Here is an 18,923-nt window from a genome sequence, read left to right as displayed (position 1 = left end):
AGTATTTAAAACATCCTAAATCTACCCAAATATAAGTAAAGTACGTTTTGTCAAATGATAAGCCTATTACATAAAATCATGACATATGTTCTTACAAGTGAAACACATATGTCCTAACATTGATGGAGCCTGTTTTGATAATGGTGCGGCTTCGGGCTATGGTTCTGTTATTCGTAATGGGAATGGTGAAGTTATGGCTGTATCTGCCAAGGGTGGTGTTGTGAGGGATAGTGAAGAGTTGGAGGTGAGGGCATGTCGCAAAGCTCTGGAATTTGCTATAGACGCTAGTTTTATGGAGGTGATACTAGAAGGTGATAATGCTTTGGTGATGAAGACAGTTTCACAGGCTCAACCAAACTTCTCTCGGCTTGGATTAATCTATGAAGATATTTGGTGCTTGGTTGTAGGTTTTAGATCCATCTTAGTTAGCTGTGTTAGGTGTAGTGCCAATGGTGTTGCTCATGCTTTGGCAAAATTTGCTAGGTTATCTGCTAATGAAATTGTATGGATGGAGGAGGATCCTCCCCCTGTAGTGGATGCTTTGTATTTGGATTCTAGTTTTTTGAATTAATGAAAATCATTTGGTTCCGGTCTCAAAAAAACTAAGGATTACATGGATAAGATAAAGAATTTGAATGGTAATCAAATTAATATTTTTATCAACTTAAAAATTATATATATATATATATATTTTTAAAAATCTAAATAAATTTCTACAATATGGTAAAGTCACTTGGCACAACCACGATGTCTAAACCCAAATTTTATTATATAGTATATGATATGTATATATATATATATATTTATATATAAATATATATGTAAGGACCTACAAGTTTGTAGCCCAAGCCCACTTAGAGTAATGGGTTGTGCCTTTCAAACCTGGCCCAAATCAATAAAATTTGTAAGAGGAGGGAAAGAACAACAACAATGGTTCTGCCCGAGGACAACTACAAGGAAGAATTAGGTTTGTATTCAAAAGCAAATGAGTATCAAGCTCTACACAAGTGCTCTCAAGGAGACTGAATTTGTATAAAAAGTAGTACTATTCACTTTTCTCTCAATGTTCTTCCTTCTATTCCTTTTCTCTTTCCGATCCCCCTTTTCCAATGTTCTCTCTTTTCCTTATATACCTCTATCTCCATCACATCTTCACCATCCATTTCTACCTAACCTCCCTCCTTTTTTGACACTTGTTACATTTCACATTTGAAGAAGATGGTGGAAGGAATCTGCTTAGCTGTGGCTTACATTATTTAGGTCACTTCTTCATCAATGCGGCTGATAAAGCTGTTGTCTATCATTTAAAGCGGATGCAACAGGCTACACAGGCCAAAAGCTTCCCTACTACCCGCTGACTTCCATTCTCTTCAGATCCTAGCTCCTGCTTAGAATACCACAGAGTACTATGATTTATTTCTTCTCCTCCTCGAGCGGCTTCCTCCTTTGGGCCTGTGGCTTGCAACATTACCACGTCAATGCTACGACCTTTCGACTTCATCCTTAGTCCTCGGGCCAATGTTGTGACCTTTCAACTTCATCCTCGGTCCTCGGGCACCCACAATATATATATATATATAAAATATTTTTTTTGATGTGCCAGAAATAGAATATAGAGCCGTAGTTTCTGCACTTGTAAATTATGAAATATGGTTTTATGGTGTATTTAGGATTTGTAAGCACCACTATTAATTGAATCATCCTTATGCTATTGTGAAACTTTATCCTTGTCATTAAAGCTTTGTTTGGTTGTGGACATTTTAGGAAGATGGAAAAGGGGAGAAGAAAAGTAGAGAGAATGATTTTTTCGGGTGTTTGATTGGAATAATTTTAGGAGATAAAACTGGTAGAGCTTGAGTTTTTTCTCCTCACCCTCACCATTTTTTTTTTCCAAATCAAAGAAAATATTGGATAGTAAATACGAAACTCTTATTCCTATATGCATAAACCAAAAAGCACATGTTTGGGTTTTGTCATTTTCTTCTCTTTCTTCTCTATGTCTCCTTTTTTTCTTTGTCCTTCTCTAATACCCATTTGTTTCATTTTTTTTCTTCGTTTTTCTTCTATGGATTTTGTCTTTTTCTGGTACTCTTCATCCAGATTTTTTAATTTTTTATGTTCAATTTTTTTTTTTGGTTTTTTTTTTGGTTCATCATTTTTTTTGCTAATTTGTTTATTTGTTTATTTATTTATTAGGATCATGAGAGTAAATTTAAACAAACTATATTTTTCAGCCTCTCATTTCTCTTCTCAACCAAACAAAAAAGTTTTTCATCTCTCCATTTTTCTACTCTTAACCAAACACCATGAGACAAAAACTAACATTTCTTTTATTTCCCACTTTTTCATCTCTTCTCCATTTTCTATACTCTTACTCTTTAAGATCCTCAACCAAGTGAACCTAATTGTAAGCAGTTTTAGACTATGTTGTCTAATGTAAAGTTTTCAATCATCAAGAGGGAACAATTTTAGAAAATACCTTTAGCTTCATCTTAAATAAAATATTTTTCCATTCAAAATATTATCTTGGAAGTAAATCCACAAAGCTCATAGTTTCTTATCATTAGACTTGCACAGTGCTTGTCACATAAGGTGGAGGCTTAGTTGCTTATATATATATATATATATATATATATATATTACCTAGAGTCAAGATTATTGGAATAGAGATCCTGGGCTGATGTAGAAGAAGAGCTATTCCATGTTGCATTTGATAACTGAATTAGGCTATGAGTTTCCATTGAGCTTGGTCGTGGGTTTTGACCAAATTGGTCTCTAAAGGCTCCAAAACTCCATTCATGACCATAAATACTTGGATCCCAAGCCAATTCATCAACAACTATTTTGCCATCAAGTATGCTCACAACAGAAGTTGTTAGGTTCTAAAGACTTAGGATCTTATGTATTTAGAACTCTAATGTGTATTGTTGGCAAACCATGATCAAAACAAGATGTTTAGTCGTGTTTAGACTTGCTCAAAGTTGGTTCTTTTATGTAAAGTTGGATTTAAGTTTTTGCAGAATTAAAAGTGCAATTTGGCCTGGTTCGATCGATCGAAGCTTAGGCTCGATCAATCGAAATTTGGGTAGAATGCGTTTTTTGCAGAATTCCAACTCAGCCCTAGTTTATTTAAAACGTTTAGGGTTTTATGTTTTTACCCTAGGTATATAAGGCAAACCCTAGCCACATTTTAGTGTTGTTCATATTGCGGTTTGTGTAAATCTCTTGTGAGATCTGTGAGGAGGTTTCCTTTACACAAGCTTAGGATTATCAAGAAGGAGATTCGTTCAAGAACTTGATGATCATTCAGTTGCTGCCATAGAAGCTTAAAGAAACACAAGCAGGTGTGCTTGTACTTGCTGGAGAATCCAAGAAAGAAGGAGTCCGTGATCTCGGAGCTTGCACGTGGTTGTGTCAGTAAGTTTCTACTGGTGGGTAGCAATAGGATGTTAGCAGTCTAAGTCCTATTGTAAAACTTTGATTCTTTCATAGTGGATTCAAGTTTACCTTGAGGATAGCTAGGTTAAATCCTTCCTAGGTTTTTACTGGTTTGGTTTCCTGGGTGATCATATCATTGTGTTATTTATCTTTCCGCTGCTTTGCATGATATGATTGTTTGATTGTGATAACCTATATTTGGAATTTGGACTAAGTAACAACTTGGCTAATTACCTAGGTTAATCCAATTGTGTTTTTAAGGGGTCTAAAAACTATCAGAAGTCATAGTTGGCCTAAGCACTGGTGATGGATTAGTGCATGATAAAGCTACTTTAATCATTTTAAGTACCTCTTCCTTATTGAACTCTAAACCCAACTCTGGATCTACACATTCCATCAAATTTCCTTTTTGTGGTAAAACGATGGCCGGAAGTGAAAAGAAGAGAGAATTAGGAAGGGAAAAGGTGTAAAGAAAAAAAGGTAATTCATATAAAAAAAAAAAAAAAAAAAACGTAAGCAAACAATAGAATACCAATTTAAATGATGAAAACAAATAGTTAGTAAATTAATAGAAGAGTTTTTTTAATCGGCCAAAATGGCCATATACTATTGTTTGGAAAAATATGCATGGATTTACCACTATTTGTGAAATATTTAGCAATTTACCACCTTTTTGAAACTTGATTTTGTGGAAATCGAGTTTCAAAAAGGTAGTAGATCCCTACTGTGGATCACGTAGTCATGCTTAACAAATTTGGATCTTCTTTAGTAAGAGAGAGAGAGAGAGAGTAGAATAAAGGAGAAACTAAAGACTTGAGAGGAAACTGAGATAAGTTATTGTAAGTAAAAAAATAAAAAGAAAGTGAAAAGTTAAGATTGTGTGTCAGCTAATGTGTACATAAAGATGTGATGAAATTCAAAAGGGGGAAGACGTGTGTGGATGGGAAAAAACAAGAGAAAAAAAGAAAAAGAAAAAAAGAAGAAAGTGAAATATGGCTTGTGAGGAAAATAGTATAATAAAAAATAATAAAATGTTGTAAAAAGAGTTGGCTTGGGCAGTGTGCTTTAGCCAAATTATGAAGCCATGGTCTAGCCTTATTTTTGAATTTGCCTTTGTTGCACTAAAAAAATTAATTAGTATTTTAATTAAAGTAACAGTAGTTTAAGTGAATTCGTAAGATTAGTTTTAAAACAACAATTTTTATATAAATTTTATGTTTTTTTTAATAAAAAAGTAATAGGATATGAAATTATATATATGTTATTTTTTTAGGAACTCTGAAACACCCTGAAACGATACACCAAAATTGGCCGGTACCGAAATATTCCGTTTCACTAGACAAACCAAAACGGTATTCATAACATTGATATATATGCTCTGTCCTTGCCGTAACATGTAGTCTATAGCTGGTCAAGCTTGAAGTCCTTAAATTGCTTTCTTTTATAATTTTAAGGATTCTTTTCTTCAAAAACAATAAAATATAAAATACCCCAAAAATATTCTATTTTTCAACTTTTTTCTCATAAACAAAACAGGAAAATAAATTAATAAATGTCAATACAATTAAATTCCAAATAAGTATCAAACACAAGACTAAAAGTTATTTCTTTTCCTCCACTTACCAACCAACAAATATGTATGGGATTTATATATGTTGTTAATGTGTTATATAAGCTTCTGATGATAGCTATTTCTATTTCTACTACCAGTTTTTATTGGAAAACATAGTATTCTCGAATTTGTAACCTATATACTTTTCTTTGTATTGCTGTGGTCGGTGACAGTGGGGTAACAACTATATTTCATATTAATTATATTATGTTTTATATCAATAAATACATGATAGTCACACTATCTCCATATATATATATATAAATATATATATTTTTTTTCATAAATTTGATAACATTTAAACATTACTACTATTTTTAAATCTACTTAAGTATTTTTAAATCTCTTTAAGTATTTTTCTGTGCATCGGACGAGTTAATGACTAGTTATAAATATAATACAATCAATAAAAGCCTTTTTCAATATTTTTTAAAAAGTTAACGCGATTTTTTCTTTTTGTGCTTAAAAAAAATGGAGGATGGAAGATTCGAACCCAAGTTCTTCTCATAAAGAGAATTGGACAATGTTACTCAACCACAAAATGTTAAGATTTCATTAACACATCATTTTGATTCCAATGGTGAAAAATTACTTATGCAACTTGAACCATGAAGATGCAAGAAAAAGAAAACTGCACAGTTGGCCAAACTCTATCTCGACTACATGTTTATTTTCCAACTTGAGCCAAGTGAAACATAAAACTGACATAGCCAAATGGAGTAGTTCCAAAGATGCTACTTAGGTACATACTGTTTACTAAAAAAAAAAAAAAAACATATGTTCATATAGAATTTTTAGTTGTAACTTTCAAAACAAAATGAGAAGGAAGTTTCTTACCCAATCTAGAAGGGATACAAAGTTCTCATTTGGTCAATATTTCATGTTGTTCTTCCTTGCAACAATTTCCAATGCAACAACTCCAAAACTATAAATATCGGCTTTGTAGGTTAAATAGCCCCATAATGCATATTCTGGTGCCATGTAGCCTCTATAAGACATACATTCACTAGTATGATCTTATGAACTTTTAAATCTAACAAGGTCAACATCAATCCATTTCAAACTACCAAATTGTCCAATCAACTGTTACACATTTAATAATGTAATTAATACGGCCGCCATATAAGTGAGTTTAGTCTTATTGAACTAGAAGCAATTATGTTTTCTAAGTGGCAAAGTGAATCATTTCTTGAGTACTAGAGAGATAACGTATTTTAATGAGAGTTTTTCTGTCTTGGGAAATTCTTTTGACCCGTTTTTAGCCCATTGTGAATCCATTATGTGGGATATAAATACCATTCTTCATATTAGGGTTTGTTATGTTGTTTAGAGAGAAAAACTGTACTGTAGCATCTTGTATATCTTCCTTGAATATAGTGAAATCACTACAATTCTGTGGAAGTAGACAAATTGTCGAATCACATAATTTCTTTTGTGTGCAATTGCCTTTGTGTTTGATATTTTTCTTTCTTTTTTCCGCCTCTCATAGATTTGCAAATTCATTTATATTCCCAACATTCTATTCTTGTTTTAGAGCAAATATTTTATTGCTGCCATATTCAAGAATACTTTTAGGAAAGCAAATCTTATGATATCAAAATCTATTCACAATACCTCATAATCAAGATCAGCAGATGCGATGAAATAGAAAAGGAGGAAAAATAAACTGCAAAAGGAAGTATAAAAGGGGCAAAATAAAGGAAGGTAGCTCACATTGTTCAAGCAATTCTGGTGCTAATGTGGGTGTCCTCCTCTTTGTCTAGCTTGGCTAAACCAAAGTCAGAGATCTTAGGGTTGAGGTCTTGGTCAAGCAACACATTTGTAGATTTAATGTCTCTATGAACAATTTTAATTGTTGATTCCTCATGCAAGAAACCTAGACCTCTCGTTATGCCAACACCTATTTTCTGCCTTGCAGGCCAATCCAATTTTTAATTGGCCATCCACATGACCTAAAATTGATGTTTAGAAACCATTAGTGTTTCGCCCTCATTCTTCTATTATCAACATAAAATGTATGAACCAGCATGGTAAGGTATGAAAAACTAGCTTACCAAACAAAGCATGTGCAAGGCTATTATTTTCCATGTACTCATATACCAACAATAGTTGTTTTCCTTCAATACACCATCCATACAATCTAACAAGATTAGGATGTTGTAAACCAGATATTATGCCTATTTCATTCACAAATTCACGGCCTCCTTGCTTTGATTTTGATGAAAGTTGCTTAACTGCAATTACATTACCATCAAATAGAATACCCTACATCAAGAATAGGAAAAAAAAATGCATTCTTTAGCTATTTATTTCATCTTTGCTCTCTCCCCTAATGCTAGGGATCAATAAGGAGAATAAAAAGAAAGGATGGAAAAATAAATTCATTCTAGAACAGAAAAAGAGCTATCGAATACCTTGTAAATTGATCCAAAACCACCTTCCCCAATCTTGTTGTCAGCATTGAAGTTATTAGTGGCAGCTTTTATTTGTCTATATGTAAAAAAACTGGTTTGTAAATCTAATCCTTTTAACTTTGTCAAAGGCATCAGGCTAAGATGTCAGATTGCATCTTATAGTATAACAAGACCAATTTTTTGCCAATTAAAAATGCATACGTATTGACTAGTTAGATGACTCTTAAAGAGGAGAAGAAAATTAAATGCCTTTGGAAGGCACAATATTGTAGTTGAACACACAAGCTATAAGGGGGAAGAAAAAAGAAAAAAAATATATGAACGAGTACAAAAAAACCCCCAAGTTTTTAGATTTTGTCTTTTGCTTCTTTCTCAATCACAAATACTTTATTGGGAATTAAAAAAACTAGATGAAAAGGCGAAATATTCCATTCGTTTATCATAGAATGGGAATAAAAAAACAGAAGCAATGATAAATTTTTTTTCCCCATGATTCCATAGGCTCTTTATCATCAAAATTGGAACTCAATGACCCGAATCATCATGCATCATCCCAAATAAAAGTTCCTGTGCTATGAGCCCTGAAATCATGCAGTTTCTTTTGAAGGTGTAATTTGGAATGCTGATCATCTAGGGACAGATAAAGAAAAAAAAATCATTTTCTATACAATGTTCCAACTTCCTGCTACATTTGGAGATAATGAATACTACCCTTACGAATATCCACATAAAATTTGCATAGATTACCATTTCCTGTGATCTCCTCCCTCCCAAACAGGCTTTCCAACAAAAAATGTTCAAAATCATAAAAATGAGGAGTAGCACCACAACTACAGCTCAAACCATAATGGATATCTTCATCTTGCCATCATCAGGGAGACTGAAATCTACAGAAAATAAAAATAACTAAGGACAATAATTTTAAGATTGCATTCTGAAATATATTTAGCACCATACAGAAAATCCAAAGCAGGATAGAAACAAATGGCTCAAAGACAAATTGGCATAGCATGGTTATAAAATGATGAAGATGATGATAAAGGTTTTTTGTTGTCACCATCTAAATGCACTTAAAAATGGTCTTCAGTCTTTTATCTAAATGCAGATACATATGGAGTTAGTTATGTAAATTCCTATGATTCCATAGTTCATCAATCTAATCTAAGTGTGGAAGAAATTGGATAGCATCAAGATTCTCAATCTCCAATACAATTACCAGCTTCCACAGAGATAGCTGATATGAGGGGACCATATATTCCTCTCTTTGGGGTAGCTGTTGTTCCTTTCCCAGCCCAATAAAAGCGAATCATCAAAATTTTGTTCATTACATTTGCTTCAAATTCCTCAACAACTTCTTTATCAACCCCTTGTGCAGAATTTTTAATATCAAAATTTTTCAACACCAAGTTTTCTTGCAACAAATTAAATCATTTAACTCCTCTACTGTAATATAGAGATAAAAATAAATTTGATAGAATACCTGAACATAAATATCAAATATCCACCTTGCAACAATAGAAAAAGATCTATTGTCTCTAATTACTATCTCCGCAAAGTGAAGTTTCAAATTATAAGGTCCGTTTGCTAGGCAGCGGGCATAGTATGTGATTGAAAGAGGAGAAAGCCGTGCACTTGTGTATAGTTCAGACTCATTCATTCTGAGTATGGATTCATTATTTGCTATATAGTCATTTGCGCTAGTGTTAATACCCCAAAATCTTCCAGAGCTACTAAATCCCCAATTCTCCCTCACATGAACATATTTCGCTGCACCAGTTGGGTCAACATCTGCTTCATATACTTAATGTTTCCAATTGTGGTTGCTTTCCCACCAAAATTTATATGCACTGAATACCAATCTACAAAGAAGCAGTACCAAATCAAATACAAGCAGACATAATGGAACAGCAATGAAATTTCCATTTTATTGTTAATTAATTAATTTATTTGTCTTGTACAAGATGAAATATTTAATTAAACTCTTTTCTTTATTTTGGATGGAAATTACAAAAGAGGAATGCCTGACTAGACAATTGAAGCATATCCCTCATCATAATTTGATTTGAATAGATATATTCATATATGATTACCTTTTGAACATGGAGATTCATCCAGGCACTCACGAACTGTTCTTAATTAGTGAAGTAGATAAAGAATGTTAGTTATCCCAAATAAGTTGAAAAAAAGTAGCGGTGGGAAAAAATACGTTAGCTTATTACCAAAAAGAAAAAAAGTTTATTTGGTAAAAGATGGGACAAGAAATTGAATTAAGCAAATATTTTGGCTAAACTAAAAGGATGCCAAACAGACACATAGTGTACATAAGCTCATAATTGCACTAACCAATAAAGAAAAAAACATGTTATGTTTTCTAGGATGCCAAACAATATGGCTATGTGTTTTACCCTAATATAGTGTACCTTTTAACCTATTCTAAAAGAAATGGAGAGTGTTCTAGTTTGAGGTGTATATAGAGTGAAGTTAATTGCAGATTCACCCATATGTTGGCCAAAATCCAAACTTTGCTACATATATGGTTATGCGATTTAGTTGCGAAGATTGAACTAGGTTAAGGGTTTTGTTGTGAAGATTACAAGTATTTCAATTGTGTTAGACCACCAAAGTATGGAATAATTCCATCCAATCTATTGAAGCTGAGATCTCTGCAAGAAAAACAAAAGGGGGTTTATAACTATAAATCTGAATTGAATATAGAACAAGTTATGACACAAAATGTCTACTACTAAAAAGAATGCAAGTTAAAATTAAGAACACAATATATTATAACAACTAATTGATTTAGAAACTCATTAATCAATCGAGATAATTATGAGCTTTGATACCACCATCTCCCTCAAATAGTACCCATTTTAGCTCAAGTTTCTATTCTAATTTTTATTGAAATATATATGTGCTCTAAGTTCTAGAAAGTAAAGTATGACCCAAAGTTTAAGTCCATAAATTTCTATATATTAATATCTAGTAATTATATTTTAAGAGCGTTGTAATTTAACTGAAACCTCTTTAGCTTTCCATACGAAGCCCATCCAGAATTTAATTTCCCACTCTTCTATTATAATTATCAAATTGTTAAAAACAAAATCTTTTTTTTTAGGAAAAAAAATCTAGTTATATTCAAAAAAAAAAAAAAAAAAAAAAAAAAAAACCTTCATATATGTACATATCTATAATATATATGGAAATTCTTCTCTCACACTCCTTATACACTCATCGTACACACTCTCTAGGTTAAGGGTTTATCTTGATTATTAGGTTTTTTTTTGGATTTTATTTCTGCTTTTATCTTTTATATATATTGAAAGCTCAAATGTGTGTGAAAACACAAAAGTTATTTAGACCCCCAAATTAAAACTTACGGCTCACTTGATTTTACTCTAACTTAAACTAAGTGCGGAATAGAGTAAATGTGAGTGAACAAACAAAATAACTACTCTAAGCCATATTCATTAAATATCAACAATAAAATGAAAGCTAAAAGAGTAGGGAAGAAGGATGCAAACACAAGATAACACTGCAATGTGTTATCAAAGTGGAAACCAAAGAACTCGGTGAAAAACCTCTCTGCCGCCCTCCAAGCGGTAAATCGATCCACTAGAGAATAAGTTGAAGTAGACAGATAACAAAAAACCCTCCAAAGCTAATCTACCCCATGTACTTAAGCCCTCCAAGCTCCTGCTACCAACTGACTTGACGAAGCCTTGTCTTTTCTAGCTCTCTGAATCATGCAATTTAGCCTGATTGCATCTACCAAAAAAATGGCTTCTTCCAATACTTCCCAGCAGCACCAAAACCTCACTTTACTCTCAGAATGGGTGTAGTAAGTGTTTGGGCTATCAACCTCTCAAGGATTTGGATATGAAGAGTGTTAAAATATAAATATATTATTATTATTAGCAACGCGATGTATTATACCATGTTGTGTATGCTAGAGTGGATGCGGAAGAGGAAGCATAGAATGGGAACATCGAGAACACGAGGGTTACGTGGTTCAGCCTTGACGGCCTACATCCACGGAGGAATCCCTTAAGGGCTACATCTTTATTGTGTAAGAGTGTAGTACAATAACCTATGTTACAATGAACCCTAACATGAGTAGATATAGGCGACTAAACCCTAGACTACTAGTACAAGCAGGACTGGGCTTAGGCTTATTACATTGGGCTAATATGTCTAATATTTATCTCTAACACTCTCCCTCAAACTCAAGGTGGAAGCTTGATGAAGACTTGAGGTTGGATAGCATGAGAAGATCACTTGGAGATGCCTTGAAGAATGCCTTTGAAGAAACCATAATGAATAATGTGCCAATTGACCAATTTTGGAGCTTCAAATGAAGAAACGGAGGTCGAAATTGGACTCTACGCGAAAAACTGAGCAAGATAGACCTTATCGGAAATTTTGACTTTTGGTTAAAGGTCAACGTAAAAAGTCAAAGTCAAAGTCAACGGATCCTGGTCAAGTTAACAGTCAGTGCTCATGGGTCAGATTCGGGTGGTCCGGGTTGGGTCAGCCAAGTCAACGGTCAGCTAGGTGACGTGATGCTGTCGAGGCGACATTGCTGAAGTGGCTAAATGACGTGTTTGATGACGTGGACTAGGGCATGCGTGGCATGCTGACGTGGAGCGATGACATCATCCGATGACATTAGCAGCAGTTCTTCGACGCGTGGAAGGCATTACCGGTGCATGGTGGCGAGACAGATACCCGGGCGGCGTGTGTGGGAGCGTGTGAGTTCGTATGACCACTAGATTCTCAGGCTAAGTAGATCGGGGGACGACAAGGCCGTCTTGGCTGAGATCCAAGCTAGGAGTCAAGAACCTTCGGCAGCGCATGTGAGAGTTCTAGGAGCCATTGTTCACTCGTGGTGGCGCGTGTGGCTGCCGTTGGAGGTCGGGTGCCTGCGTTTTGTTCACGATATGCCGTGGAGCACTTCTGTCTTGTTGGTTTCATTAGACGAAGGCTTGATGTGCACAGATCTGATAGGGAGAGGCACTGATTGCTTGGGCTTGAGGATTTGGACGCAGCAGTGAGCCATGGTGGCTGTGAGATGCCGTGGAGTCTAGATCTAGCAGACAAGCATGTGTGACTTCTGATGGTGGTGTGCACGTGAGAATCTTCTTTGCTTGCTAGAGATGTTTGTTTGATGCCAAGAACGAAATTTGGCTCTGATACCATGTTAAATATAATTATTAATATTATTAGCAACACGATGTGTTATACCATGTTGTGTATGCTAGAGTGGATACGGAAGAGGAAGCATAGGATAGGAACATCGAGAACACGAGGGTTACGTGGTTCAGCCTTGACGGCCTACATCCATGGAGAAATCCCTTAAGAGCTACATTTTTATTGTGTAAGAGTGTAGTACAATAACCTGTGTTACAATAAACTCTAATATGAGTATATATAGGCGACTAAACCCTAGACTACTAGTACAAGCAGGACTGCGCTTAGGCCTATTACATTGGGCTAATATGTCTAATATATATCTCTAACAGAGAGGTAGGAGTTAAGGAAAATCACAAAAGATTGTGTAGAGAATTGTGGGTATGACAATCTCTAACTCTCAAGGGTTATGGCTAGTGTTTTCTCTACGAAAAGCACTCCTCTCAATATGTGGGTAATGATGGTATATATAGTGTGGGTGAAGACATAGTGGAGCTGATATGCCAAAATAGCAAAACAGAATGTTTCACGGGTATCTCACGGGAATGCCTTACCCACGAAATACTTGCGAAAACTAGCTGTCATGACTGTTCGCATTTCTATCATGTGCTATGCACATGACTTCACTTTGCGGGAAGTCTTCTCGCGAGTTATCAGTGAAAACTCCTTTGATCTTCAATGCTGTCTTGAGTCTTCACACTCTCTCTCACACACAACCCATACAATGAAATCCCACATAAAATACAGGGTACATAAAAGGCGAAAAACACATTTTGGTCCCTACATTTTCAACCGATTCCCGTTTTAGTCCCTAAATTTTTTTTTTATCGCTTTTAGTCCCTCTCCTGAAAAACGGTTCCATTTTGGTCCCTACCGTTACATCATAAACGGTTATTGCTGATGTGGCAAACGGCATGTACTGTTGGCCTGACGTGGCCATTAAAATAATAATAAAAAATGCCACATCAGCATTTAAATTAAAAAAATTAATTTATTAATTTTAACTAAATAAAAAAAATTAAAAACATAATTAAAAACTAAAAATTATATGAATTGAGATCTAAGTGTGTCTTGAACAAGAATACTAAGAACACAAACTCAAATCCAAGAACACAAACCCAGAAATTAAAAAAAAAAAAAAAAAACCATCAAAGCATTAGTTCAAACCCAGATCTCCGCTGATCCAAACCTACACACACATCATAGCACACAAGCTCAAATCCAAGAACACAAACCCAGAAATTTAAAAAAAAAAAAAAAAAAAAACCATCAAAGCATTAGTTCAAACCCAGATCTTCGCCGATCCAAACCTACGCACACATCACAGCACACAAGCTCAAATCCAAGAACACAAACCCAGAAATTAAAAAAAAAAAAAAAAAAAAAAAAAAAAACCATCAAAGCATTAGTTCAAACCCACTCCGATCTCCGCCGATCCAAACCCACGCACACATCACAGCACACACCCAGTTTCAGTCATGCCCAGATCAACCTAGAAACCCACTGAGAAACCCACCGATCCAAACCCACGCACACATCAATATCAGGTATTTTACTACGTTAAAAAAAAATAGTCTTTATTGTTTTTTCACATTTCGGAAATGAAATTCAGACCACAGTTCCGATTGAAACTCCGGTGAAATGGTCTGAATTTATTTTTCAGAAGGAAAGAAGTGGAACATACGTGAGGAGAACATTGGCGAAATCGGAGTGGCAAGTGGCGAAGGAGCTGAGTTTGTAGAGAATGGAAATGACGAGATCGTCCGGCAAGGAATTGAACAAGTCACGCTTTCCAGCGATATCAGAAGAATTCCGGCTTCTTTTCCGGTAACTAACTTGTTCGGCGGCGAAATCTCTCCTTCGCTTCACAACTCTCATGTTCTTATCTTCAACAACTCTAGGGTAACAAAGCCCTCTCCTTGTTCTCATATCTCTCTAACTCTCTCTCTCTCTCTCTCTATCTAAATGAAAAATCTTATCTTTTTATAACTAGTTTGCGTCTCTCGCTCTCTCTCTCTAAAACGGAGACAGGCTTTTTTTTTTTGTTTGTTTTTTAAATTTCTGGGTTTGTGTTCTTGGATTTGAGTTTGTGTTCTTGGTGTTCTTGTTCAAGACACACTTAGATCTCAATTCATATGATTTTTAGTTTTTAATTCTGTTTTTAATTTTTTTTATTTAGTTAAAATTAATAAATTAATTTTTTTAATTTAAATGCTGATGTGACATTTTTTATTATTATTTTAATGGCCACGTCAGGCCAACAGTGCATGCCGTTTGCCACATCAGTAATATCCGTTTATGATGTAACGGTAGGGACCAAAATGGAACCGTTTTTCAGGAGAGGGACTAAAAGCGGTAAAACAAAAATTTAGGGACTAAAACGGGAATCGGCTGAAAATGTAGGGACCAAAATGTGTTTTTCGCCTACATAAAATTAAACAAAATTACAATCAAATTTGGGATGGAATTAAAGCCAACACAAAATAGGTGTAAGTAACCATGTATATATTAATTAACCATTGTTATTGATGTATGATTTGTTGGATTTCTCATTTTGGTTTCATTTATGATTGACCGTTGTTTGTCCAATGGCAACTCTAGGAATATTTTTCAGGGTGGTCATTATTGACCAAAATTTAGTAGAAAGAGAACTTCATATGTTGACCAAAACACACACACATGTACAGTTTGACAATTTTCTTATTTTAAAATTTTTGCATGATGATTTCATTATTAGTGTTGCAATTATATCTCTTTCAAAAATTTAGTTAGATAAAAAATTTATAGGGATTTTTCTTTTTGTTTCTAAGGACCTAGTATATTGTTAAAGGGGCCAAAATTTAAAGATAAAGTTTGGTTACAAACTTATTTGAAGCCTAAGACTACAACTCTCACTAAACAAATTAATGTGGTTATATATTTTGAAAATTTAACCGTTGAATTGTATGTTTTTTATGTTCTTAAGACACATGTCAAATTTTATGTCAATCGGATGTTATTTATTATTTGATCTATAAACTTAAATTTTCATGTAATTATAGACTACAAAAACTCAAAATTTAAAGATTTGATTGATGACATAACTATTGATTTTGGATATTCTTGAAATTTTGCAAGTATGGAGGATATAAGAAGAAAATATAATCCAATGGTGAATTTTTCATAATTCACATCCAATAAAAAAATATTGAGTAAAGTTATAGTTTTAGTCTACAATCAAATTTGTTGCCAAATTTTGTCCAAAAACTAATTATGTTGGGCCTAAAAAGTTTTAGGGTGGTCACAAATATTTTTTAAGGATAATAAAATTATAAATTTTTAAAATTTATATACAATAATTATTTATTTTGCCAGGTCAGGGTGGTCTTGTGACCACCCTGAACTACATGTGGAGCTGCCAATGTGTTTGTCCAATCATCAAGAGGCTACAATACACTCATTTTCCAGTTAAAGAAGGAAAAAATTAAGGGAAAAAACGATATATAAAAAAATAATAAAATAATAAAAACAGGAGCACTACAAAGTTAAAAGTTGTGTCATGTCTAATATATATATATATATATGTAGGAATCAGTCCAGAGACACTAGCGGCTCCACGTTAGAGCTAGGGTGGTTACAGGACCACCTTGACCTGGAAAAATAAAATTTTAAAAAAATTATTATTATATATAAAATTTAAAAATTTTATAATTATTTTACTCTTAGAAAAATGTGTGACCATTCTAAATTTTTTTAAGCCCTATGTAATAAAACTTTGGACAAAGTTTAGCAACAAATTAACTTGGTTGTAGAATAAGACTACAACTCCACTCAATATTTTTTTTACTGGATATAAATTTTGATAAATCCACAATTGGATTGCATTTTTTTCTTCTTATATCCTCCATGCTTGCTAAACTTCAAGAAGATAAAAGATCAATAGCTTATGTCATCAATCAAATGTTTAAATTTCGAGTTTTTGTAGTCTAAAATTTACACAAAGAATAAGTTTATGAATCAAATAATAAATAATATTTGATTGATATGTGTTTTAAGAATAAAGAACATACAACTCAATGGTTGGATTTTCAAAATATGTAGTCATGTTAATTTGTTTAGTGAAAGTTATAATCTTAGGTTACAACTAAGTTTGTAGTCAAATTTTGTCCTCAAACTTTGTTCCTCTTAACAATATATTGAGCCCTTACACACACACACACACAAAATCCAATAAAAATTTTATTTAGCTAAAATTTTGAAAAAGATGTAGCTTGCAGCATTGATAATGAGATTATCATGCAACAATTTCAAAATAAAAATATTCGTAGAAGGAAATTATAAAACTTAATGTATTTGGGTTTTTTTTTTTTTTTTTTTTTTGGTTGTTGTCAATATATGAGTTTATCTTTTTTATTAGATTTTGTTTAATTTAAGTTTTTCCATGACCACCCTAGAAAAATTTTCTGGAGCCACCACTGTCCAGAGATATTATAGCCCTTCAACATCCTGCAATGTAAATAAACTTCTTGTTAGCAAAACTGCTGAAAATTTTGTTAGCATTCCAATCCATAGCAATTTACAACAAAATAATGACTCACAATCTTTTCACGCTTTTCATGCTACTTAAGTTGTTGAAGATGGTTTTGTGTTGAAATCTGGTTCTAATTCAAAGAAGAAGAAGGAAGATCAAAACTAGCAAATCTAATCTATCCGTTACAAATGAGTGGAACACACCGTTTCATTTAATGGTTTTGGACAAAATGCATCGTTTGGATTAACAGTTGGTTATGTGTTGAAGGTCTTGAAACGACGTCGCATTGCTTGGTTCAAGTGTCAGTTCTGGTTGGCGCGAAAGACAGTTACAAGATCAACTTCTCTTCCTTAAAATCATGGACTCAATCCGTATAGTTTGGAACAACTAATTATTCTGTTATGACCACAGATTTTTGTACTATAAATAGTGAGCAAGGCTTAGTTATATTGTTAAGCAAGAAATCAGTTTTAATTCCAGAAGTTTTTCCTCTCAAAATTTTCTCTCTCTTTCTCACTCTTTCTTTCTTCTCTCACACATTTCTCTGTTACTTCTATTGATATTGTTGTTAACAATGTAGAGTGAAAGAGAAAGACTGAATAGTTTGTGTATTGATGTGTATATAATAATGTACAATAGAGAGCCTTATATAGGTTAGGTATGTGTGCAGTACAAGTAAAATGAGTAAATTACAAGTACAGTATATTGGGCTAAGCCCAATGAGCTAAACTAGTTTAAGCTATACACTAACATCCCCCCTCAAACTCGAGGTGGCAAGGAGGAAGCCAACTGGAGTTTGGATATAAGATCTCGAAGACAACCAAGCGGGTGAGTCTTAGTAAAGATATCAGCAGGCTGGTCAGCAGAAGAGATGGAGAACAACTTGAGATTTCCTTTCTTGAGATGCTGGCGAGTGATGTGGTAGTCGATCTCAATATGCTTGGTGTGTTCGTGGAAGACATCATTATGAGCAATGTAAATAGCACTACGATTGTCACAATAAAGAGGAGTGACAGTGGGTTGTGGAGCATCCATGTCAGCCAAGAGTCAGCGAAGCCAAACAAGCTCGCAAGTGGTGTTGGCAAGGGCACGATACTCAGCCTTAGTACTGGAACGGGAAACCACATCCTGCTTCTTGCTGCGCCACGAGACAAGAGAAGTACCTAGCAGGAAACAGAAATCTGTGATAGAGCATCGATTAGTTGGATCACCTGCCCAGTCAACATCTGAATAAGCATGAATCTCGAGAGAAGATCAAGAGGAGTAATGTAGACCATGATAAAGTGTGCCTTTGACATATCGAAGAATCCGAAGAACTGCAACATAGTGGACAGAACGAGGTGCACCCATGAACTTACTAACCATACCCACGGCATGTGAAATATTCAGACGAGTAACAGTGAGATAGATCAAACTGCCAACCAACTGACGATAGCGAGTAGCATCGGATATAGGTTCACCATCCAAAGGTGTGAGGTTTAGCTCAGTTGGTCGCATGTTTGAGGTTCATGACTTGAAGATTCCTTCACAAGTTGTTTCTACAGCTGCTACCGCTGCCACCTCCTCACCTGATCTATGGCATGCTCTTCTTGGTCATCCATCCTTATCTCGTCTTCAGTTGTTAGCTTCTCAAGGTCATTTAGGTTTAGTTCAATTTCAAAATTTTGATTGTACTTCTTGTCATTTTGGCAAACAAACAAAATTTCCCTTTAATAAAAGTGACTCATTTTCTTCGGCCCCTTTTGATCTTATACATTCTGAT

The 18,923-nt window shown here is 34.2% G+C and overlaps 1 protein-coding gene and 1 pseudogene across 1 annotated transcript; both read right to left on the bottom strand.

The window, feature by feature from the left end:
• Positions 1-2,639: 2,639 nt before the first annotated feature.
• LOC126728370 (probable LRR receptor-like serine/threonine-protein kinase At1g07650) lies at positions 2,640-14,529 on the bottom strand (annotated as a pseudogene).
• A 3,679-nt stretch (positions 14,530-18,208) lies between these two features.
• Positions 18,209-18,658, bottom strand: LOC126728369 (uncharacterized mitochondrial protein AtMg00810-like). Its single transcript, XM_050434206.1, has 2 exons — positions 18,436-18,658; positions 18,209-18,324 (listed from the first exon to the last, which is right to left on the bottom strand). The coding sequence occupies exons 1-2, from the start codon at positions 18,656-18,658 to the stop codon at positions 18,209-18,211; spliced, it is 339 nt and encodes a 112-aa protein (XP_050290163.1).
• Positions 18,659-18,923: the final 265 nt, after the last annotated feature.

The sequence above is a fragment of the Quercus robur genome, chromosome 5 (genome assembly GCF_932294415.1).
Source record: "Quercus robur chromosome 5, dhQueRobu3.1, whole genome shotgun sequence".
Taxonomy (NCBI): domain Eukaryota; kingdom Viridiplantae; phylum Streptophyta; class Magnoliopsida; order Fagales; family Fagaceae; genus Quercus; species Quercus robur.
Note: the sequence above shows the minus strand (reverse complement) of the source record. Positions and strands in the feature narration are given on the sequence as shown.

Coding starts and splice junctions, on each gene's coding strand:
- LOC126728369 (XM_050434206.1), bottom strand. CDS start 18,658: ATGCGACCAACTGAGCTAAACCTCACACCTTTGGATGGTGAACCTATA. Junction 18,325..18,435: donor CAAAGGCACACTTTATCATG/GTCTACATTACT, acceptor GTTTCCTGCTAG/GTACTTCTCTTGTCTCGTGG.